This window comes from Pantherophis guttatus, chromosome 16 (assembly GCF_059756535.1).
Source record: "Pantherophis guttatus breed Tessera chromosome 16, ASM5975653v1, whole genome shotgun sequence".
NCBI classification, from domain to species: domain Eukaryota; kingdom Metazoa; phylum Chordata; class Lepidosauria; order Squamata; family Colubridae; genus Pantherophis; species Pantherophis guttatus.
The window spans coordinates 18,868,605-18,893,230 of record NC_142078.1 but is presented as its reverse complement, the minus strand read 5'-3'; the positions used below and the strand labels follow the sequence as shown (position 1 = coordinate 18,893,230).

At 45.7% G+C, this 24,626-nt stretch overlaps 1 protein-coding gene across 22 annotated transcripts in view; it reads right to left on the bottom strand.

Annotated features, from left to right (window-relative positions):
• The window catches only part of FNBP1 (formin binding protein 1), a 62,003-nt gene extending 39,388 nt beyond the window's left edge, over positions 1-22,615 (bottom strand). For 11 of the 22 annotated variants that reach the window (XM_087879590.1, XM_087879591.1, XM_087879600.1 and 8 more), the window contains exons 1-3: positions 22,180-22,493; positions 1,130-1,245; positions 78-134 (exon numbers count right to left, since the gene is read on the bottom strand). In XM_087879590.1, coding sequence (XP_087735716.1) covers positions 78-134; positions 1,130-1,245; positions 22,180-22,203 — 197 coding nt within the window. In that variant the 5' untranslated portion in view covers positions 22,204-22,493. Of the gene's footprint in view, positions 1-77; positions 135-1,129; positions 1,246-22,179 lie in introns of all 22 variants that reach the window. The other 11 variants (XM_060683869.2, XM_087879588.1, XM_087879589.1 and 8 more) reach the window with 2 other exon arrangements.
• Positions 22,616-24,626: the final 2,011 nt, after the last annotated feature.

The following is a 24,626-nucleotide window of genomic DNA, read 5'->3' as shown; positions in this document are numbered from 1 at the left end:
TCATCAATTTTAGTATTTATACTTTGGGATATATATATATATATATATTGCAGGTGACGCTTCAGCCGAAAACCTACGTGTATTCATCCTCTTCTTTGGAGTTCTTTTTGGGCTGGTATTTCTTTGCGAGGTTCCTAAAAATAAAAGAAGAAAGAGGGAGAAGGAAAATAAATAAACAAATGCCAATAAATAGTTTAGCAAGCTTTTTCTTTTCTTCTTTAAACGGAAGATCATTTGTTTATTGGCTGGGTTGGTTTGTGGCCATTTCAGATAAGAAAATTCTCACGGACTTCTTTTGTAGGAAAGAAAGCAAACCATTTTGCAAACAAAAAAAAAATAAGCAATTGCAAACTTCCAAAAACGGCACGGCTTACGACGGTAAAGCACGGTCGTAAAGACCAGGACAACCTAAAGACCTTGAATCGGAGGGGGACAAGCGACTGAAAACCAAGATTAATTTCTCCACCTGACCTCTCGGAAATGCCTTCTTGTGCTTTTCCAAGGGAAAACTTCATTTTGTTCCCAAAAATAAAGAGAAATGGATTTCTATCCGAGGGTGCAGCTTGCTAAATTTGGAACTTGGGTGAAGTGTAGCTTCTCCAATGAGACCATCAACATGTCCTAACAATGATGAAACATTTTACAAGTAAAGACTTCAATCAGACACTCAGGCCTGAAGGTAGTTTTATTTCTGTATCAGCCATAAACTAAGATGAAAATGGAATGGGTCAAGTTGGGGATAAAATACATAAAACAAATTATAAAGGCAATGAAGAAAGATTTCTTCTCCATTCCTATTCAGGAGTTACAATCACAGAAAAACTTGCAGAAGGCAGGATAAGTTGAAGGACACATAAATAAACAGGACGTCTGATAGAAAATAGTCAGCCGGCAGAGAGGTCTTTGAATTTGCAGGATGTTGGGGGCCAAAAAATCTAGGGGAAAAAAGATCATGTTTTGTCTAGCAAACCCTAAATCTGAAACTCAGCAACGGTAACAAAAAAATTAAAAATAAGCTTTGCCCAGTTTAGGTAGCTTTAAATCCATAAATCCCTGCCATCAAACATGGTTCACACAATACTTGGCAAATACAGGTGAGTCCTACAAGAATTATGCATTTCGGACTCACCTAAGCTGCTTTGCATAATTGATCTCGATCTCCGTCCGGTCTTTGACGAATTTGATGTATTTTTCCAGAATGTCGATACCCCACTGGGTGTGTTTTTCGAGGGTATCAAATTGATCCTGCAGAGGAAGACAGAATGACAAGAGTTGGAAGGGATCTTGGAGGTCTTCTAGTCCAACCCCCTGCTCAGGAAAAAAAAAATATTTAATTGGCCAGTCGGATCAAGCTTGGAGGAAGATTAATCACACTGTTCATCCTTTCAGAGAAATATTTTAAAACAATAGTCCTCTTCTTATAAAGTTATCAGACCTTAACGATTTAGCAAATACGGGATTCGGAGGGAGAAGCTTCCGTGGTTTCACCTTTCACCTTTGTAATATGCAGAAAGAAAAAAAAAAAAACAGCAGCAGCTGAGAGAGAGAACCTTTCGGCTCACCAATTTTTTCCCCCAGTAATCAGGCCAATATTGTCAAGAAACTGGCAACTCTGGCAACAATAAGTTTTTCTCCAAACTTATTGTCGCTCAAATGCCAGGAAAAATAGCTATACGAATTTGCAGGCAAAATCTGCTTTACATAACACTAATTGGCCCCTAACCCCTAGTTCTTTAATTATGTCTGTTCAGCAGAAAGCTATGAATATTCAGTACTTAAATATTGGTTCTAGTGGATAAGGCACCAGGCTAGAAACCAGGAGATGGTGAGTTCTAGTCCCACCTTAGGCACGAAAGCTGGCTGGGTGACTTTGAGCCAATCGCCAGGAGACGGTGAGTTCTAGTCCCACCTTAGGCACGAAAGCCAGCTGAGTGACTTAGGGCCTATCACCAGGAGAAGGTGAGTTCTAGTTCACCCTAACTAGGTGACCCAAGGCGCCTATCACTATTGGCAATAATACCTTTGATTTCTTTTGCCAGAGTCATCCTATTACAATTTACAGGTCTTTGTATATTATTATTATTATTATTATTATTATTATTATTATTATTATTATTCCAGTTGTTGCTAAGAAAGATGCAAGAAAGGGGTTTAATGGGTGATCTTCACTTGCCTGATCTAAATTTTAGATTAAGATTTGCTAAAGAATCTCTCTACCTTGAAGAACTCAAGAGATTTTTTTTTTTTAATTAAATTCATTGGGTCGGTGCATGTTAATTGCACCGACCCAATGAAGTTAATTAAAGTTAACTTTAATTCCTAAATAAGGAAGCCTTGGTATCCTTTAAAAAAAAAATACAAAAGGAGTCAGAAAATTTCAGCACCCCAATTTGAATTCGGTTTGGTTATTATTCTTCATTCAGTGTATTCCAAGTGCATTTTTTTTTAAAAAAAATATTTCTATGCTGTTTTGGTTTCGTTGAAGATAAAGTGACTAGGTGGCTCAGTGGCTTAGACACTGAGCTTGTCAATCAGAAAGGTCGGCAGTTCAGCGGTTCGAATCCCTAGTATAAGGGGTTGGACTAGATGACCTCCAAGGTCCCTTCCAACACTGTTATTGTTACCAGTGTTGTTTACTTATACTACAAAACTAACTTCAAGCAAAACCAATCCATTTCGAAGAAAACAAGATGTAAAACCAGCACAATGGGACCGAAAGAAGAAATAAAGCTAGTTCCTCTCGATTTTCAAATATACAACCCTGGAAACAAAGTTTTAAGATTTTAAAAAGAAACTTTCTTGCAAAGAGCTGGGAGCAGTTACAACTTTTTAAAGTTGATTTGACTGTTTGTTCCTTTTGGTTAGTAAGTTTCATTTTAAGTATAAGGAAGTGTCAGAAAAAAACAGAAAATCAAAGAGAAAAAAGGAATTCAGTAGAATAATATCTTCCCCGCAGGAAAGTCCGCTTCTTCTTAAAAAAGATTCTTTAAATTTAAAAAAATTGCACACATTGTTTTTATAAAGTGCATTATCTCTCTCCTTGAATGTGGGCAAATTTTGCTGATTTAATAAAATCACAATACAGCTGATCCTTGACTTATGACCACAAAGCCAAAAGTCACCCAGCTGGCTTTCATGCCTAAGGCAGAACTAGAACTCACCTTCCCCTGGTGATTGGCCCAAAGTTATCCATCTGGCTTTTATGCCTAAGGTGGGACTAGAACTCACCGTCTCCTGATGATTGGCCCAAAGACACCCAGACGGCATTCATGCCTAAAGTGGGACTAGAATTCACCATCTCCTGGTTGTCTTCACCACTAGACCAAACTGCCTCTCTCTAGATTTCCCCAGAATTCCTTCAAACTCTTTCTTAGAGAAGCACCAGGAACTGTCATCTTCCAACAGAAGACTCCAAGAAAAAGAATTTGGAAGCCACATTAACCTTGTTGTTAGTTGCAAAGTCGAGTCCAACCCATTGCGACCCCATGGATAATGTTCCTCCAGGCCTCCCTGTCCTCTACCATCCTCTGGAGTCCATTTAAGCTCACGCCGACTGCTTCAGTGACTCCATCCAGCCACCTCGTTCTCTGCCGTCCCCTTCTTTTCTTTTGCCCTCCATCCTCACTCCATCTCCAGGGAGTCCTTCCTTCTCATTAGGTGGCCAAAGGATTTGAGTTTCCTCTTCAGGATCTGGCCTTCTAAAGAGCAGTCAGGGTTGATCTCCTCTAGGACTGACCGGTTGGATGGCCTTGCAGTCCAAGGGACTCACGGGAGTCTTCTCCAGCACCAGAGTTCAAAGGCCTCCATTCTTTGGCCTTCTCAGCCTTCCTTATGGTCCAACTTTCACAGCCATCCATTGCAACTGGGAAAACCATCGCCTTGACTATACGCTCTTTTGTTGGCCTACCCAGTTAACCTATCCAGTCCTAAATGGACATTTCAACGTTCAGCTGTCAAGATCAGAAAGTCCTCCAAAACTAGGCGATGGGCCGGAGAACGGCAAGAAAATTAGCTTTGAGATTTCTGATATTCTGCGTTTTGTCAAGTCACAGACGGGCGATGAGCGACGTGCCAGTCAGCCATGACACAAGAGCTACCTCATTAATCTTGCATAAGCTCCCCAAGTGACGCCCGAGAGGCCTTTTCAAATTTTGCAACTTCAAGCCTTAGCAAGAGACAAGCAGAATTGCCTCTGTTTAAAAGGTGGGAGCTCTTCCCTCTCAACCTTGGAGTTCAGAGGGAAGAAACTTATTAACCAGAAAAAAATATCCAGGGATGTTTTCTTCTGTGGTTTTCCTTCTTGTCACTTACCTGCATCGTTTTGCAGTAGGGAGCATAGAAACCGCATGGAGAGAAGTCAGAATCTTTAGACCATAAGCCACAGCTCTGACAAAAGGCATCCAAGCTGTGTTTACTTTTGTGCCTTCCTCCTTTCTCTCATGTTTCTATTCCTTCCTTCCCTCCCTCCTTCCTTCATCCTCCCTCCCTCCCTCCCACACTCACTGATTCATCTTTCTATTTCTTCTTCCTTTCATCTCTTCTTTTAACTTTTTCTTATTTTCTTATTTTTTATTTCTCCTTCCTTCTCTTCTTTTTCTTATTCCTTCCTTCCTTTGCTCATCTTTCTTTCTCCTTCTTCCCTTCCCTCCCTCTTATTCCTTCCTTCTCTGATCTTTCTATTTCTCTTACTTTTATCCTTTTCCTTTCTTCCTTCTCTCGTTTCTATTTTTCCTTCCTTCCGTCTCTTCTTTTTCTTATTCCCTCCTTCCTTTGCTCATCTTTCTTTCTCCTTCTTCCCTTCCCTTCTTATTCCTTCCTTCCCTGATCTTTCTATTTCTTTTACTTTTATCCTTTTCCTTTCTTCCTGTCATGTTTCTATTTCTCCCTCCCTCCCTTCCTCCCTCCCTCCCTCCCTCCCTTCCTTCCTTCCTTTCGATGGGCTCTCCATCTTTGCAAGTTTGGGGCTACAGATTGGGGATCCCCCTTTCACAAAAGGCTTAATTTGGTTCTCGGCACATGGCTGAGGGTCGGGATAGATGACCCTTAGGATCCCTTCTGACTATATCATTCTATGATTCTATTATACCCAGACCACTTCAAGCACCAGTGGCTGAAGTCAGGTTGTAAAATTGCCATTCCTGGACAGCAACTTTTTACAACTTTTTCATACAGCTGGGATCTGAATTGAATGAAACAATTCTGTGAAGTTTAACCCCTTTCCTCTAACCCGCCATCCTTTCCAAAAAACCCCCACACACCACTCCCCAAACTCCCAAACACCACCCCAATTGGATGCCCCTCCCACCCCGTAACCATACTTGCCATGAAGTCAACCCTAGCTTCTCCAATGAGCAACCAACAGGAGTGCCCACACAACCGGATAAGCCTTAAACACGAAATATTAAACAGCGCCGAACGCAAAAGCAGGATGCTGCTGCCTTGATGCAGTGTGGGAATTCGACAAACTGGGGCATCCTCAACGGTGAATGATGATTGGAGGAATGTAAAACAAGCAATGCCCACCCCCCCAAAAAAAGATTTGGAATTTAAATCACAATCCCACCCAGCAGCTGCTCCGGGTCTGGTTAGCTCCTTCCAGCAAATTGCAAGGACGGGAGTTAAAAAGACCGAAGGGGCAGTTTTCGGCTGCTGCCATAGCAACAGAGCCAGCATTCCTAGAGGGGGGGCATGGGCCTTCTCCGCCAATGGAGCATCCGCTTGCCTTGGCTGTTCCATTTCTAACCGTGGTTTGATTCGAGGAAGCCCCGGCTCGCTCCGCCAATCAGGCCTTCCGCCAGCCGAGCTCTGCCGAAGGAGCCGTGCCAGTCTGCCGTTTGCTCTGAGCTGCAGGGTGGCAACGTTGAGGGCAGGAAGCAGAAGGTGACTCCAAGCCAGGGGTCTCTCTCTCCCAACCCCCACCTCCCAGCTTCCCTTTGGGCTGAAAAGATGCGGCATCTTTTGGGAGCATCTTTGAGGAAGTGTGCAAGCTGCAAACCCACCGGCCTCGGCGTTGTCGGTCAGGGCTCTGCAGGCACAGGGGTGCACACATTGGAGGCCGATTGCAAAGATGTATAAGTAGGCCACAACCAAACCCCAAATTCCCCCTGCTAAGCATGGCAGCTGCCGAGTGAGTTGGGCTCCCCCGTTTTACGACCATTTCTTGCCACCATTGTTAAGTGACACGCTGCAGCTGTTAAAAGTTAGAAACGTGGCTGTGAAGTGAATCTATCTTTCCCCGTCGATATTGTTCATCAAAGAAGGTTGCAAAGAGAGGATTACGTGACCCCAGGACCCCCAAAATAAGACCTCCCCTGATAATAAGCCCAATCAAGTTTTTGAGTGCATGGCAATAAGGCCAAGCGCTTATTTCAAGGTTCAAAAAAATATAATACAGGGTCTTATTTTCGGGGAAACACAGTATCTATCATATCTATCTATCTATCTATCTATCTATCTATCTATCTATCTATCTCCTATCTACCTATCTACCTACCTATCTACCTACCTACCTATCTATCTATCTGCCCTGTTTCCCCCAAAATAAGACATCCCCTGATAATAAGCCCAATCGGGCTTTTGAGCGCATGGCAATAAGGCCAAGCGCTTATTTCAGGGCTCAAAAAAAATATAAGACAGGGTCTTATTTTCGGGAAACACGGTACACGCCAGTGGCCCAGAGTCCGAATTTTGATCACGTGACTTTGGGAATACTGTGACGGTCGGGTGAAAAAGTGCCTTTTTTTCAGTGACGTTGTAACTTCCAACAGTCACTAAACGAATGGTTTTAAGTTGAGAACCGCCTGTACGTTGACTGATTGTTCCCACCGCTTTTGAGTGGGGGGTCGGGGAAAACCCCCCCTTGCTTCCTTGTTTTCTCCTGGAACTCAGACTCATACAGAGAACACAAAAGAGCTGATCTGAAATTGAAGCCCTTGCCACAAGAAACAGAAGCAAAAATTTACCAACAAATAACACAAATGAATTCCGGTACTCAATTCTGCTAATGCAAAGGAGATCCCCCCCTCCCTCCCACCCCCGGTAGTAAATCTATAGATAATTTACACCCTAGGGTGCCAAAAAATTAAAATTGCTTCCCTTTTGATGAGAAGAGTTTTACAGTCCAGGCTGAAGTTTGAGAGAGGAATATTCTATTTTTAAAACCGAGCGGCTCAAACAGACCCTTAAATGGGCTACAGCACCACATCACGGGAGGTGCACTTTTGCACTTAGCTAACACACTCACACCTTCCTTCGGTGGGGACGGGGTGGAAATCTGCAATTGAAGCGGAGATGGAGGTGTGCATGTTTTGATTGCCTGCACTTGAAGAAGCTGGGAATAATAATTGTACTGACGATCACCCGAAGAAACCAAAGTTAGATCCTTGCCCCGAGGGTGTTTACAAGCACACAATTGTGGAGACTGAACGCAAAAGCAATCCACATCAGAAGGGACCTTGTGACTCTGAATAACAAAACACGAGAGAATCGGGCGTTAGCATCTGTTGGCTGGGAAATCACCCAAAAAAAAATGTAGCGGAATCTATTTGGGGTTTCAAAAAGTGATGATTCAGGTAGTCCTCGACTTATGAACTACGGCTGAGCCCAAAATTTCCTTTGCTAAGAAAGGTACCATGTTTCTCCGAAAATAAGACCCTGTCTTATATATTTTTGAACCCTGAAATAAGCGCTTGGCCTTATTGCCATGCGCTCAAAAGCCCGTCTGGTCTTAATATCAGGGGAATGTCTTATTTTGGGGGAAGTAGGGTAGTTGTTAAATGCGCCCCATTTTACGATCTTTTTTTTGCCCCCGTTGTTAAGCAGTCATGCCGTCGATAAGCGAATCTGGCTTCCCCCTGGACTTCGCTTCTCGGGAGGTCGCAAAAAGGGATCACATGATCCCTGGATACAGGAAATGTCATAAATGGGAACCAGTTGCCAAGAGTCAAAATTCATTGATGTGGATTCTGCAATGGTCATAAGTGTGGAAAACGGTCATTTTTTCCCCCAGTGCCATAGTAACTTTGAACAGTCACTAAATAAATGTTTGTAAACCAAGGACTTCCCGTACTGCATTGATCAATGCTAAGCGTTAATACTTAGATGGGAGACCACCTAAATTAAAACTTCTTGGAAGGAGCAAAAGCATTTTAGGATAGTCCTCTTGTTGTTCTCAACTCCTTCTCCCAAAGTGGAGAAGACACGCAGCCTTCTTCTTGCCCATGGTCCAGGTTGAACTTCAGTTTGGAGATGTGAAACCTTCAACAGGTCAACAGCAGCTCCAACAGATACGGGAGATTTCACATCCCTAAAACCAGTTGGTCTTCACCCAGGAGCAATTTTCTCAGGATATTTTTGGGGAAATGAAAACCCGAATTCTATCGACAATGTAACGGTTCCAATTTTCGGCATGGGACATTGGGGGGTAGGGTGGGAATCAACTTGAAGGCAGTTCTAGACATCTCATGTTAGAACTAGGATCCAGATTACACAGAACGAAGAAGACAATGCTTGTTCTAAGTTCGGGCGAAAGCAGAGAAGGACAACGAAGACACTGGAAGTCAACCCCCCCCCCCAAAAATGAAGAACGTGTTGCTGGAGGTTAAGAAAACCCAGAGCCACGTCATGACTAGACAACTGGGGTGTGCTTTACCTGGGGACTTCCCTTGAAGACTGTACAGAATGCCCGATGGGTGCAAATTGAGAGGGAAACTCCTCAAAAGACGCTGCCCAAGTTTTACAAACAGGTTTTTTTTTTTTCAACTGGCACTGAGCTCTGCTTTCCAGCAAAACTGCACTATAGCAACCAATGAATTCATTTAATGGCCCCTGTTGTGTTCACTTTTCAACCGTAGCAAAAAGATTGTCAAATTGTGTGTATGTGTGTGTGTACCTGCCAATCTAACTACTGATTATCTACTCATCCATCCATCCCTCCCTCCCTCCCTCCCTCTCTCTCTCTCTCTATCCCAGCCTCAAAAACGTGCCTAAATAGGACAGCATAGAGCCCAGGCGGATGGGGTAGGATTTCCGCTACCGATTCGCCCGAACCGGCTGAATGCCACCTCTGATCGTAAGTGTGAAACGCGGTCACTTTTTTCAGTGCCGTTGTAAGTTCGGTCACTAAACGAATGGTTTGTAAGTCATGGATTACCTGTAGGGAAACAACCTGTTAAGACGTCTTGAGTCTACACCATTTCCTTTCAAGCGGATGTCCGAAAAGAAGTGATCTTATCTCAGCCACAAAAATCCAGCGGGACTTATAACCTCTTGCAAGAGTCACGTCAAAAGTTCAGAGGCGGAATCCACCCAGGACTTTGCTTCACTGAGGATCGAAACTTTCTTCTCTAGAGACTTTGGGGGGGGGGTTTCAAATTGAGAAAGCGACAACGATCGCCCCCCCATCCCCCACCCCCACCCCCTGAAGCAAGTTAACACATGCCGTCCTGCGGTTTTAAAATCCGGGATGATCTCACCGCCGTTGGCCTCGCTCAGCCTAAGAATTGCGCTGCTCTTTGCAAGCAGAGCTGGCGAAATTGACAATGCCAAGAAGAGGGGAACTGGATGCCAAGGCCCCCCCCGCCACTCCCGCCAACGCCAGATTTGGAGAGGTTCGGCAGAAACGTTCAGCGCCTTCCTAGGCGGTTTTTTAAATCCTCATCTCGCATAAAACACGAGTTGCTGGTTCATTTCCGGAGTTAATTGCATTGATGTTTTTAATTGAATGCTTTTTTTTTTTTTAAACATCAGGTGGGATTCACTTAACATCCTCCTTGCTTAACGACAGAAAACCTGCTTGGGATCAAAAGTCGAGGGCTACTTTCAAATCCTTCAAACGGATGGAAAAAAAATAAACATGCATTTCTGGAGCCTCCACAAGCAGTTTTTTTTAATGTCTCTCTTCTCAACCATATCACTTCCTCTCTTAACCCCTTCCCGGAAAGGTTTTAATGGTGCATCCCAATTTGCTAGAACACATCAAGTGGCGCTGATGATTCAGCCGCATTCCCCCCCCCCCACTTCTCGGTCAAAAGATTGGCCAATGACTCAAAACATCATCCGGTGTTCTAGAAACATCACAGAACCGGAGTGGAAACAAGGACCATAATAAACTTTCTGTAGACAAAAAGGAAAACCCCAAAACCCTGCCATTGGAGTTGGCTACAAAATGGAACCTTGTTTCTGACAGTCAGAATAAATCTAGAGCCTCGCATGATGGGGCTTTTGAATGAAAAAAAAAAAAAACAATTTTAAGGCATTTCCCCAAAGTGGGGACCTTGGGTAGTCTTTGAGCTTGGATGTTTTCTTGCAGACGTTCCATTACCCAGCTAGAGAATATCGTCAGTGGTAGAAGAGAATAGGGTGTGTGGAGAGGAGGAGGAGGAGGAGGAGGAGGAAGAAGAAGAGGAGGAGGAAGAAAATGAAGAAGAAGGAGGAGGAGGAGAAGGAGAAGAAGAGAAGAAGAGAGGAGGAGGAGGAGGATGGAGGAAGAAGAGGAGGAAGAGGAGGAAGAAGAAGAGAAGAGAAGGAAGAGGAGGAGGAGGATGGAGGAAGAAGAGGAGGAAGAGGAGGAGGAAGAAGAAGAGGAGGAGGAAGAAAATGAAGAAGAAGGAGGAGGAGGAGAAGAAGAAGGAGGAGGAGGAGGAGAAGGAGAAGAAGAAGGAGGAGAAGGAGGAGGAGGAGGAAGAGGAGGAAGAGGAAGAGAAAGAGAAGGGGGAAGAAGATGAAGAAGAAGAAGAAGAGGAGGGGGGAGGAAGAAGAGGAGGAAGAGGAAGAGAAGGAGGAAGAAGAGGAGGAAGACGACTGTGGGGTCCTTGGTGCTCTCTTGGGCTTGCTTGTTTCCTTGTAGACGTTTCATGACCCAACTAGGTAACATCATCAGGGCTAGAAGGGAGTGGGGTTTGCTGTCTGATTATATATTAACAACTTGAAGCTAACAATAAGCAAGATCCTAATCAAGGAGTCACTCAGAACACTCCCACCAACGCTGACAGAGCAAAAACGGAAGTGATTTGTTTAACAACCGTGGCAAAAAAACCCCCCCAAAAACACAGTTGTAAAATCAGGTGTGAGTCACTTAACAACCCCTTTGCTTAGCAGGGGAAATTCTGCTCGCGATTGTGGTTGTGAGTCAGAGAGGACCAATACCTAATCCCAGCATGATCTACCTTACGAGGAATACTGCAGTGATCATAGAAACAAATCCCATGAAACCAAAAAGGATCCTGTCAAATTGCTCACATATTTCAAATACCTTCAGCTGTTTCCATCCAACAAAACTGCTCACCCTAATCAAGCCCCCCCCCCTCGTGCACTTTTCTTCCTTCAAGAAAATTTAAAAACTTCTAGGCAATATCCAAGTGAACAAACTTCCCCTTCAAACGTCTATGAATGTACAGAAGTGGGTGAAGAAAAAAAAAAGGGGGGGGGAAATATTTGCAAAGAACACCGAGGCACCGAAAGCAAGAAGAAGTCCGTTGTTTAGGCAAGCAAATGAATAATTTACTGGAACTTCACATCCATTAGATTCATTGTGTTTGCAGTCCTGCCTGCCGAAAAGAGTTAGGTCATTGTACGCTTACTTCATAGCTGTAATATCAGGAATTTTTTTTATCCAGGAAGAATATTTCTCAGGGAACGCCAATTAGATCTGCAGCCGAAATCCGGCCTGGCAACTACTTTTTCAGACCGGCCAACTATTCTGGAAAAATCCAAAAGGATCTCTCTGTTACTCTTTCTCCCAAACTGATTCACTTAACAAATGTGGCAAGAAGAGTCGTGAAACGAGGCAAAACTCATTGAACAAACGTCTCACTTAGCAACATAAATACATACAGAGGAATTATTGAGTCTGTCATCTGCACCTCTATCACTGTCTGGTTTGGCTCTGCAACCCAACAAGACAGACAGAGACTTCAGAGGATGATTAGAACTGCAGAAAAAACCATGGCTACCAACCTGCCTTCCATGGAGGACCTCTATACTGCCCGAGTCAAAAGGAGGGCTGGGAAAATATCTACAGACCCCTCACATCCTGGACATCAACTGTCTCAACTCCTACCCTCAAAACGACGCTATAGAGCACTGCACACCAGAACAACTAGACACAAGGACAGTTTCTTCCCAAACGCCATCACTCTGCTCAACAAATAATTCCCTCAACACTGTCAAACTATTCTCTAAGTCTGCACTACTATTAATCTTCTCATCGTTCCCACCACCCATCTCCTCCCACTTATGACTGCATGACTGTAACCTTGTTGCTGGTATCCTTAAGATTTATATTGACTGTTTCCTAATATGATCTGATTGCTTATTTGTACCCAATGGCTATCATGAAGTGTTATACCTTATGATTCTTGTTGAACGTATCTTTTCTTTTATGCACACTGAGAGCTTATGCACCAAAGACAAATTCCTTGTGTGTCCAATCACACTTGGCCAATAAAGAATTTTGTTCTGTTCTGTTCTGCTCTACTCTATTCTATTCTATTCTAAATCTTGGGCTCAACTGTAGTCAAAAGTTGAGGACTACCTCTACAGAATACAGAGGGGGAAGGGGCCTCAGAGGTCTTCTAGTCCAACCCTCCATTCAAGCAGGAGACCCTAGACCAGTGTTGGCGAACCTTTTTGGCACTGAGGGCCGAAACGGGAGTGTCCACGTGCGCACGAGAGAAATAGATCCGCCATGCACAGGAAGTTCTGATGAGGTCCTGCGCAGTAAAGGAAACCGAAGCTTGAAAAATGAAACCGCAAGGCAGGAGACGGAGAACCTTATCTAAGATGGATCTGAGGGTTTGCAGAAAGAACCGTGGGTGGAAAAAAAAAGACCCCAGTTTTTTTTTTAAACAATGCGCTTCCTCGTTTCTATGTTTCATCATTGTCCGCTTGCGCTCCTGACTTCCTCCGCATTTCCACACACCTGAGCTCTTTCAAAAGGGAAGGAGGTCGTCCTCATTTTACGACCAGCAGAAAGCAGCTAAGAGAGGATGGGTACCCTTGTCCTGACCGCAGAGCCCCCCCCCTTTCCCCCCCGCCACTGTGAACTCCGTTGGCCGGTCTGACCCGATTTATGGAGAGGAGTCCATCCTTCAAACCCAAACGAGAGATTGTAACAGTATCCGAGTTGGAAGGGACCTTGGAGGTCATTTAGTCCAACCCCCTGCTCACAGAGGAGACCTGTACTAGGGATTCGAACCGCCGAACTGCCGTCCTTTCTGATCGACAAGCTCAGCGTCTTAGCCACTGAGCCACCTAGCCAGATTGTTTAGCGCCGATGGTTGTTATGATTTCGCCGTTTTAGCTTCTCTCCAAAAGACAGAAGCAGGGGAGAGGAAAAAAAAGAAAAAAGAAAATCAACCCAGGGCTTTAAAAGCGTTAACTCGTGCGGGCGTCCTCCTGCTAAAATATGCATCTATCCAGTTGGAATCGATTTTCAAAACAAAACAAAACAGAAAAAGCTGTGTTTTGGTTTTATTTTCACAAAGCCGCTCATATTTTCTTCCCGAGAGGATTTAAAGCACAGAAGCGTTCTTTGTTGCTTACATTCTTAAAACAGAATCTCAAGCATAAATTAGAGATCCACGGGGCAAAAAATAAGTATTTTTTTGTGGCCAGGAGAAAATTATATCAGCCTACCGTGTGAGAGCAACTATATTCTGCAATAGCATCTATTCGGACAAAATAGGGAGCACTTTGCAAACGGCATTAATTATTCAAATAATACTTTTCTTTTTCTGAGCTTTATTTTAAAATTTACCATGTTCAGTAAGTGGCACAAACAGATTTCCTCCTGCAGCTCAGCATGACCAAGACATGCCCTGAGGACTAGGAATTGTTCGTTCTGAGTTCAGCTCATCCAAAGTCACCCGTGCATTTTCCAGAGGTTTTTTTTTTCAAAGTCATGAGATCTAGAAACTTGGAGGAGAGGAAGGGAAGAAAATCAAATTGCTTTTTCTATGCCATGTTCCAGGAGGAGAATGAGATAAAGGAGAAAAAGGAAAAGATAGGAGGAGATGGATAATAAGCAGAAAAAAAGGAGGAGGAGAAGGAGGAAGGAGGAGGAGGAAGAGGAGAATGATGATGAGGGAGGAGGAGGAGGAAGAGGGATGGGGAAGAGAAGGAGAAAGAGGAAGAAGAGAAGGGAGAGGAGGGAAAAGGAGAAGGAGGAAGGAGGAAGAGGAAGAAAAGAGGGAGAAGAAGAAGGAAGAGGAGGGAGAAAGAGGAGGAGGAGGAGAAGGAAGAGGGATGGGGAAGAGAAGGAGAAAGAGGAAGAAGAGAAGGGAGAGGAGGGAAAAGGAGAAGGAGGAAGGAGGAAGAGGAAGAAAAGAGGGAGAAGGAGAAGGAAGAGGAGGGAGAAAGAGGAGGAGGAGGAGAAGGAAGAGGGAAGGGGAAGGGAAGGAGGAAAAGGAAGAAAAGGAGGAGGAGCAGGCCCTCTACACAACGGGCAGACGTGCTGATGGCTGCATTGAATTCTTAGACATTTTCAGAGGAGGAGGAGGAGGAAGGGGAGGAAGAGGAAGGAGGAGGAAGCAAAGAACAAAAAGGAGAAATAATTCTGCAACCCATGCTTCATCCTGAACTCCCGTGCTTGCCACGGCAGTTCCACGACATTTGCAAGGCTGTGCAAATGTCGAGGATGCGAGAACGATGGGTCCCTGCAACTGGTGCATGTTACTTAGACGCCACCCTGTAGTTTGTACATCCTGCCTCCTCGTCCCTTTGTGTAAAAGGCTGAAAACGGAGGAAGCAGATTCTTGGCCCCGAGGCGACCTTCCTGCCCATTCTCCCTCTTCCTTTTGTTTCTCTGTTTCTTCCTCTCCGTCTGGTTTGTTATGCAGCCTCACTTCACTCACACACACACACACAAACTTACGCAGCTCCATATTTTGCTCTCCTGCCCTCGGGAAACCCAGGGCCCAAAACACAAACCAACAACCCCCTCCCCTCCTCATTGTCAGAAAAGAAAAGAGGAGGCAAATCAATTCCCCTCGAGTGCAAAAAAATAAAACAAAACACAGAATAGCAGAGTTGGAAGGGGTCTCAGAGGTCATCTAGTCCAACCCCCTCTCAAGCAAGAGACGTTATACCATTCTGGGAAATTTCTCTTCTGGAAAACCTCCAGGGATGGTGCAGCACTCACAACTTCTCTTTTCCTGCATAAAACAAGGGCCGATATCATATAAAAAGGCAAGGAGATGAGGTGCTAATGGAAAAAAAAATTAAAAACGATGCCCCCCAAAGCCATCGACTTTGACTTTTTACACTTTTTTTTTGACTTTGACATTGACTTTTTAGCCAATGATGCTAAAATAAAATACGATTTAAGTGCGCGTGGCTTCTGCAGTTGCTAAGCATGGTCCCGTCTCAACTTCCTTCTAATTTTACTTTATTATTATTATTATTTTGCTTCCGTTCAATCGCGTCCGATTCTCAGAGGCCGCCTGGATAAGCCCCTGCCCTTTTTCTTGGCCAGGTTTTGCAGAAATGGTTTGGCATTGTCTCCTTCCTAGGGCTGAGAGAAAGTGGCTGGCCCCAGGTCCCCTGGCACAGCTTACATCTTGCCGTGATAGCTTTGACACAATCCAACAACTAGGTTTGCCTGTCCCAGGTCCTTGGGAGGGACCAAATCCAGACTGTGCAACTAACTGTGATAAGAATCTATGTACCATTTCTCTACCCGCAATAAAAATACCTTATGCCACCAGACTCCAAATTCTGGGCTTAGACAACTTAGAACTATGCCGACTTCACCTAAGCATAGTACATAAAATTATCTGCCACAACGTCCTTCCTGTCAGTGACTACTTCAGCTTCAACCACAACAATACACGAGCAAATAATAGATACAAACTCAAGGTTAAACTGCTCCAAACTCGATTGCAGAAAATACGACTTCAGCAACAGAGTGGTCAATGCCTGGAATGCACTACCTGACTCTGTGGTTTCATTCCCAAAACCCCCAAAACTTTTAACCTTAAACTGTCTACTGTGGACCTCACCCCATTCCTAAGAGGTCTGTAAGGGGGGTGCATAAGCGCACCAGTGTACCTACCGTCCCTGTCCTAATATTCCTTTTTTACTTACTCTTTTCATGTATTCAAATTATGTACATACTTTTACCTGTTATCTTATATATGCTTGACAAATAAGCGTATGATGATTATGATTACTTCTGGTTTTCTGAATCAATTTGACAGAAACGCAACTCGGAAAGGTTTCAAACTCTGAAATGCACAGAAGACACAAAAACTTGGCTTGACAAAATTCCGAGAAAAGAGGGATTATTTTTTCAGAGGAAGTTGAGTCAGGAGGGTGGGTTAAAAACACGCCTCACGGCTTCTGCAAATGCAGCCCTCGTGGCAGAAATAAGATTGCCCGTTTGACTCAAAACGTAAGCGTGCCTTCATTTGGGCATCTTCGAGTTTGGGTCAGGAGGCAACTCCAGGTATTCTGGTGCTATTTTAGGATTCTGGGAGTTAAAAAATCCTGCAAATCCACCAGAGATTTTGCCCCACAACTTCTGGTGGCAAGCTGTTCCACTGGTTTAATTGTCCTCACTGTTAGGAAGTTTCTCCTTAATTCTAGGTTGCTTCTCTCCTCGATTAGCTCCCATCCATTGATTCTTGTCTTGCCTTCTGATGCTTTGGAAAATAAATTGACACCCCCCCCCTCTCCTTCGTTGTGCTGACCTCATGTGATCAATTGTGGAAATTTGGAAATCAATTGTGATCGAAAGTCAAGGACTATCTGTACATAGAACTGCCTCGGAGAGCGAGATGGGCACCCTATCAATTTAATTTAAATATATAATAAATAGGATACGCTGCTAAATTGAATTGATTTTTGCTTCGTCGCCTGAAAAAAGGATACAGTACGATGTTATTTTTTTTTAAAAAAAGCTCAACATCTCCAAATGGGCTAAGAGGAAACAAGAGTTTGCTTTGCTCCTACATGAATTTGTCTAATGTAAAAGACGGTTGTTAAATGCAACGGGATTTAATTGGAAAAGAATAAAGTTCTCGATTATAAACACACCCACACACAGAGCTTTTATGATTTATTGGTGCACAAACAAGATGGAATATAATCGCTGGGTAATAACAGTTTATGTCCCAAAGCTTTGCTTGTTCAGATCCATATTTATGGATTTCATGCTCGTCACAAGACAATTGGATATGAAGTTTGGCGTTTTTATCAGATACCGGTTTATAAATAAAGCACCGAGAAAACCCTGCAGATATAATAGATGTTTCCTAGCAATCAATCAGGCGGGAAATCATACATGGATTTTCTGGATGGGCCAATTAATGGATTACGCTATTAAGCAGCCAGACATTTGAATATATTTGTACTGACACAGATAGCCCTCAACTTACAACCATTCATTTACTGCCCGTTCGAAGATAAAACAGCCCTGAAAAATGTCCATTTTTCACACTTGTGACCATTGCAGCATCCTCTGGGTAACTAATATTTACAACGGTTGCAGTGTTCCCGAGATCACGCCATCCCGTTTTGCGTCCTTCTAGTGATGGAGGTTTTTAATTTGATAAATTGGTTGACTTATGCTCTAAACGAGGGGTCCCCAACCTTTCGGACCTCAGGGACCACTAAATTCATAATTTTAAATCCCACAGACCACTAATACGATCTGCCTAGTGACCGGCTGGGTGGGCATGGCTAGGTGGTCATGTGACTGGGTGGGCGTGGCCAACTCGATGTCACTCGAGTCGAGGGGCGCCTCGCCGGCTTCTACTCGCCCCTCCCTGCCCGCCCGGGCTCCTTAGGGCCCCAACAGGAAGCAGTTGTTGGAGCTAAGCAGCCACCACAGCTCAGTTCAAATTGGATCTGACCGAGAAGGAGGCTCAGCAGAAGCACCTCACTGAGGACTAGGAGCATAGGCTTTCCAAACAGAGGGAAGACCTGCGAGAGTGCAAGGCCAGGTACCGGCGCCTGGAGGCTCAGCGGGCTGAGATGGTCAGTTCCTGGCCATGAGGCAGTCCCACTGGAACGAGGCCCTCCGGGTCTTCTCTACCAGCGGCGCTTCCCTCCAGCCTTCGCCCAAAGCCCCACACCAGGAGGCCGAAGCAGACCCCGAGTCGGAATTTCTGCCCCCCTCCAACCCACACAAAATGACCCCGAAGGGGGAGACTCTCTGCAGCAACACAAGCGTTCATTGCACGTATCTCGCCCAGGGGCCGTAGTTTCAGGACCCCTGATTTGGTGCAATAGAACAAATGCAAATAAGTTTTCTGTGGACCACCAAAATTTTCTCGCGGACCACCAGTTGGTGACCGCTGGTCTAAACCAAATGTGACTTAGCAGCTAAAGCCTGGTTAAGTCCCTCGTGGCTTTGTGTGATTTGCAGAGAAGGACCAGTTTCAAACCAAACCAAATTGTAAGCATTTCATGGTACCGAAGACCGAATCCCACCCCCATCCCCACGTCTCTTCCAGTTGTAGAAAATTAAAGCTTGAACTCAACGCTGCCCAGCAGCCCTTCCAAAACTAACCAGAGAAAAGGCTGCCTTCCATAACCACAAATACACACACGGCAGCCACAAGTTGTTGAAGTCTATCATTAGAACAAGGGCCTAGATGGTTTATGTTCAAGAAAAAAAACAGAACGTTGGATTTCTCTGTTGGAAGTCAAGGTGGGTGGTGAAAGGAGGTTAGACAGGGAGCCAAAAGATACTCAAGGGCTAGTTCCTGAGGAGGAAGAGGAAGGAGGGAAGGAAGGAAGGAAGGAAGGAAGGAAGGAAGGAAGGAAGGATTGAAAGATGGTGAAGTCAGGCAAAGAAGAAAGGAGGAAGGAAGGAAGGAAAGGAAGAGGAGGAAGAAAGGAGGGAGGGAAAGAAGGAAAGTAGGAGGAGGAAGGAAGGATTGAAAGATGGTGAAGTCAGGCAAAGAAGAAAGGAGGAAGGAAGGAAGGAAAGGAAGAGAAGGAAGAAAGGAGGGCGGGAAGGAAGGAGAGGAGGAGGGAGGAAGGATTGAAAGATGGTGAAGTCAGGCAAAGAAGGAAGGAAGGACCAAGAAGGACAGGCAAAGAAGAAGGAAGGAAGGAAGGAAAGGAAGAAGAGGAAGAAAGGAGGGAGGAAGGAAAGAAGGAAGGAAGGAAGGATTGAAAGTGAAGTCAGGCAAAGAAGGAAGGGAAGAAGGGAGGAAGGAAGGAAGGGTGAGTGAGCGGCCATATAAATCTTCTAAAGAAAGAAAGAACTATATCTGCCCACTATATCTGTATGCATAAACAGGGACCAAGGCACACATGTTAGACTGATGATGTTCGCTAGCTGGGTCATGAAATGTCAGAAAGAAAACCACCAAGCTCAGAGAGCACCAAAGACTCCACACTCCTCCTCTCCCTCCTCCACTCCACAAACTCCACTCCCTCCTAGCACTGATGATGTTCGCTAGCTGGGTCATGAAACGTCAGAAAGACAACCCACCAAGCTCAGAGCTGATGCCTATAAACAGGAAGCAAATCCCAAACCTCACTGGCACTGATGATGTTGCCTAGATTGGTCACTAAACCACACAGTTGTTAACCAAACCTCACATCAGCTCGGTTTGTACCCCGAGACGAGCAATGAAAGCAAACTCAACTCCTCAGGCTGAATTGTCATATATTCTTTAACCAAAAGCAAATTTGGTTTTATAAGCCACTGATTATGGCCTATCGGTATGAGCAAAACAGGCCACTACGTTCATCCAACAATCCAAAGTAAACATGGCTTATATAATGAGATTCATATATCCAGCCTTTCATATTTGAGGCCAAAGAAAATGAGGTTTCCTTCCCAAATCCACTGTAAAGCTTTAAGTGTGCATGACACTACAACAGAATCACGGAGTTGGGGAGGGTCCTTGGAGGTCTTCTAGTCCAACCCCCTGCAGTCCTCTTTCCTTTCCAAGCTTCTGACAAGAGCCAAGAAAATTCAATGAATGAAATACGCGGGCATCACTCCCTCCCTCCCTCCCTCCCTAATTTCCCTTTCCTTAATTGATCGCAGCTAACAAGTTGTTTGTTCTCCTTCTTGCTTTTTATGTGCCTGTTTTTTCCCCTCCTTCCCCGGTGAACATGTGAGTCAAAGAGAAACAGGAAGTCGAAAGACACTCTCTTTCATCGTGAATGTCATTCTTCCTTAAAATTCTTTTGCTTTTCTGGTCCAATTTGCCAGCGAATACATATTAAAGAAGAAAAGAAATCAATTGAACGCGTTCAATGAAGCCAGTTCAAAACTGGCAGCATTCACACAACATCCTTATACTATCTTGGGTTAGTTTCAACTCTTTGTATTTTTTTTTTCCATGCTACCCAAGCCCGTTCGACTAGGTTACCATCTTGTGCAAAACCTGAAAACGGTGACTTCAGGAAAAAAAAAAAAAGAAAAGATTAAACATGTCGAGTGAGCACCCACAGCTCCTACTGTTCGTAAAACACACCCATGTGTAAATTGTGCTTCAACGTCTCTGGGTTTACACAGGCACAGGGTTGCATTCACACCAGAGGCCAGCCTGGCTTGATTTTGGGGTTCGTTCGGCTGTGGGCGCAGAGGAAGGGACTCCCCTCAACTTAATTCTGAAAGTCGGAGGGGGCTTGTCATGAAAGGAGCCTGGAACTCATTTCCATGGTGGGTTAAAAAAAAAAAAAAACAACCTTCGAAGAGATTCCAGAAACGTCTTTTAAAAGCAGGAAAAGATGGACGGATAGACACCATCTCTTCAAGAGAAGCAGTCAAACTGATCCACATCACCAAAAGGCCGGCAGAAACCAGAAATAAATAAATACACCTTTTCTTCTCCTCCACTCCCCCATTAAATAAAAGATTTTTTTTCAACCTTCCTCTTCCATCCAGATATAGTCCTCAGCACCACCAGCCAGTGGCATCTCCTGGCTGAGGACATCCATACCTGTTTGAAAAGCTTTACGATTCGCACCCCTTTAGTTAAACCTGGTTAGCTCTTTTTCTCTCTCTCTCTCACTCTCTCTCTCTATATATATATATATTTAATTTTTTGATGAGGCAGCGGTGGCGGCAGGAATCAAAGCCGGGGAAAAGGCATTAATTCAGGAATTAAGTGAAGCCACTGCAAGAGGCGGGGGGACAGACGGAGGAGAAAGGGCTAGAAAACATGGGGAAGGGGAGGTGCCTGCATCTAAGACCCCCGTCCATAAAAGAAGGTGCAAATAAATCGCAAAATAAAATCAGAATCGGCCTCTGGTTTCTCCAGAGAGTCAGTCCTTTAAAAAAAACCCAAGCTGGAATATCAGACCATCCTGATTTTTTTTAAAAAAATATTATTTTAGCGAAGGAAGAAAGCAGAATATTTTTTGGGGGGTGGTGGGAATAATTATCCCCCTCCCACCACAAAGGTCCCCCAGTTCTCTGGCCTCTCTCTCAGGGCTGGCTTTCCTTGGCTTCGCTTCCACGCCCCACTCCCCACACCCCAGGCAGCCCCCCTCCTCCTTTTCCACCCAAAGACTTCAAGGCTTAAAAACCCACCAACTCTCACCCCTCCCAACCCCCCCAAAAAAGCAGCAGATTTCCGTCCCGCGGTTGAGAAATGCGATTTTTCTTTTTCCTCTTTTTTTTTTTTTGCCTCGGACGCTTCAAACCCCAACCGGGGTTGGGGGGGGGGCTCGTGTCCTTCGCGATCTCATCAGTGGAAACATTAAAAATAAATAAATAAATAAAAATGAATCGCAGCCGAAAGGACCAAGGCACGCGCTTGGCCGGACATCACCCCCCTTTCCCACCCCAAAAGCTCCAAAAAAAATATTTTTCTTCTTCTTCTGCATTTTTAACTCATCGGGAGGAAACGGATCGGCTGCAAAGAAACCCCCCAAAAACCACAGACGCTTTTGCAGACCGTTATTTTTCTCTCTCTTTTTTTTTTCTCTCTCTCTCTCTTTTTTCCCCACCAACCCACCCGGGGGAAGAAAAAAAAAAAACGCAGCGAAGGAAAGATGAAAAATCCCGTCCCTGCAAGTTTGCGCATCGGAGACTCCCGGCCTGCGGAGGGGGCTGAGCCAGCCACGAAGACCCCCCTCCCCTCCAGAGGAGAAGGGGGGGGGAAACTCCCGCTCTCCCCCTGCTGTCCAAGGAAGAGCCCCCCCTCCCCAACCCCAGGCTAAAGCCTTGGCACTTTCCCACCCCCCCAATTCCAAGGACACACTTACCCACAGCTCTGTGCCCCAGTTCATGGTGCCAAGGAGGCTTGCGGAGAGCGAAGCGGTGGTGTGTCTGTGGGGAGGGGGGGGTCCTCTTGGAAAGCGGCTGGAGGCGAAGGGGAGGGTCTTTTGGGGAGGGGGGGGTCTTCAGTTCAGCCCCTTCTTCTGCTCGCTCCCGCCTGGCCCCGTCGGAGGCGAGCCCCCTCCCGAGCCGCTTGCCCCACTGGCATAGGCTGCCCAGTTGCAAGGCGAAGGCAAAAAAGAGAGGAGGGGAAGGGGGCTTTCCTCCCGCTGGGTCTGCCTGTCTGTCTCTCTCTCTGTCTGTCTGTCAGGTGGCTTCCCACCCCTCCCTAATTTAAAAAAAAAAAAAAAAAACCCAAAAAACCCAAACTCGGACTTGCTATCTTATCTGCCCATCGCTTCCTCCGTCCGGAGGCAAATATATATATATATATATATATATATATATATATATATATAAATAAATGGTTCTAGCAGCAACTCTGGAAGGCTTGGGGAAGGGAGGGAGATTGACAGCTCGGGGAAAGGGGAGAGCGCGCATGCGCCGGGGAGGGGGGGTTTGTAGAAAGGAGGGGTGGGGAAGAGAGAGGAGGAGGAGGAGGAGGAAGAGCAGGGGGGCTCCGGGGATTGCGCAAGCGCGCGCGAGAGAGGGGGGGGTCTTTGGCGCGCGCACACACACACAAACATCTACACCCCCCCCCACCCTTCAATGGGTTGAGCAAGACTGCAGCGCCTTTTTGCAAAGCTTCCAGCGCAACCCTGAAGACAGCAAGCAGCTGGTGGGGTGGGGGGAGGGAGATATTGGGGGGCTCAGCGCAAAGCCCCCCTTAGCCTGGCTCTCGGGAAGCGCAGCCGGCTTGATCCGGACCAAGCCGGCTTTGCAAAGGCGAACGCGATGCGCCAATTCCTAAGGTGTGGACCGCGCGGACGAGCTGGGCGCAAAGGTTGCTCGGTCAGAAGCAGATCGTGGTTTAACGGGGTGCTGCTGCAGCTGCTTGGACGTCACGCCCCCCACCCTCCCCTATCAGCCGGCCTGCGCTGTCCAAAGCCTCCCAACTACAATCCATCAATCAGGACACATCTGGAAGGGACCTCAGAGGTCTTCTAGTCCAGCCCCCTGCTCATGTAGGAACTCTATACCATTTTGAGACAAATGATTATCCAGCCTCTTCTTAAAAAGCTCCAGGGATGGAGCACCCACAACTTCTGGTGGCAAGCAGTTCCACTGGTTAATTGTCTTCACTGTTAGGAAGTTTCTCCTTAATTCCAGGTTGCTTCTCTCCTCGGTTAGTTTCCATCCATTGCTTCTTGTCCTGCCTTCTGGTGCTTTAGAAAATAAGTTGACTCCCCTCTTCTTTGGGGCAGCCCCTCAAATACTGGGAGACTGCTATCGTGTCCCCCCCACCCACTGGTCCTTCTTTTCTGTAGACTTTAGAACAGGGGCTCAACAGGTGGTTGCAAGCCCTAAACTTGGTACGAAGTTAGCCTCTTGAAGGCTTTCCTGGTTGCCCAACCATCTCAACCTGTAGGCCGGTTCTGGGCAACGCCCGGCACGATTGGTAGAACCGAAGGGCTCTGGGAGGTCATCTAGCCCAGCCCACCTGCAGGTTCACACAGTAGCCTTATGTGACGTTGCCGGTTTGGCCAACGGTCCCACCAGGCAAGCGAAGGACAACAACAATGTGGGTGTTTGTGCGTGAAAACAGCCATTGTTCTTTGTGGGAGCCGCTGCGAGGCCTCCAGTCAACAAGAATGCGGTGAAAAACGCCCAAACGTCTTGCCTGCGATCGCAGTTGTGAAGGTGCCGTAGAGCCGGATAGGAATTAAAATACCTATAATACGTCTTATTCGGGAGACCCTTTTGGAGACCCAGTTTGGTTTAGTGAGTTCTAGGCCCGCGTTAGCCATGGAAGATGGCCAATCACCAGGAGTCAGGGAATTCTAGTCTCACCTTAGGCATGAAACCTGGTTGGGTAACCTTGGGCCAATCAGCAGGAGACTGGGAGTTCTAGTCCCGCCTTAGCCATGAAAGCTGGTTGGGTAACCTTGGACCAATCATCATGAGACTGGGAGTTCTAGTCCCGCCTTAGCCATGAAAGCTGGTTGGGTAACCTTGGACCAATCATCATAAGACTGGGAGTTCTAGTCCCGCCTTAGCCATGAAACCTGGTTGGGTAACCTTGGACCAATCACCATGAGACTGGGAGTTCTAGTCCCGCCTTAGCCATGAAAGCTGGTTGGGTAAACTTGGGCCAATCAGCAGGAGACTGGGAGTTCTAGTCCTGCTTTAGGCATGAAAGACAGCTGGGTGACTTTGGGCCAATCACCAGGAAACCTGTGAATTCAAGTCCCGCCTTTGGTCTGCGAATCAGCTAAGTCCCTTTCTCTCAGTCCAACCTACTTCACAGGGTTGTTGTGGGGGAAAATAGGGGAAG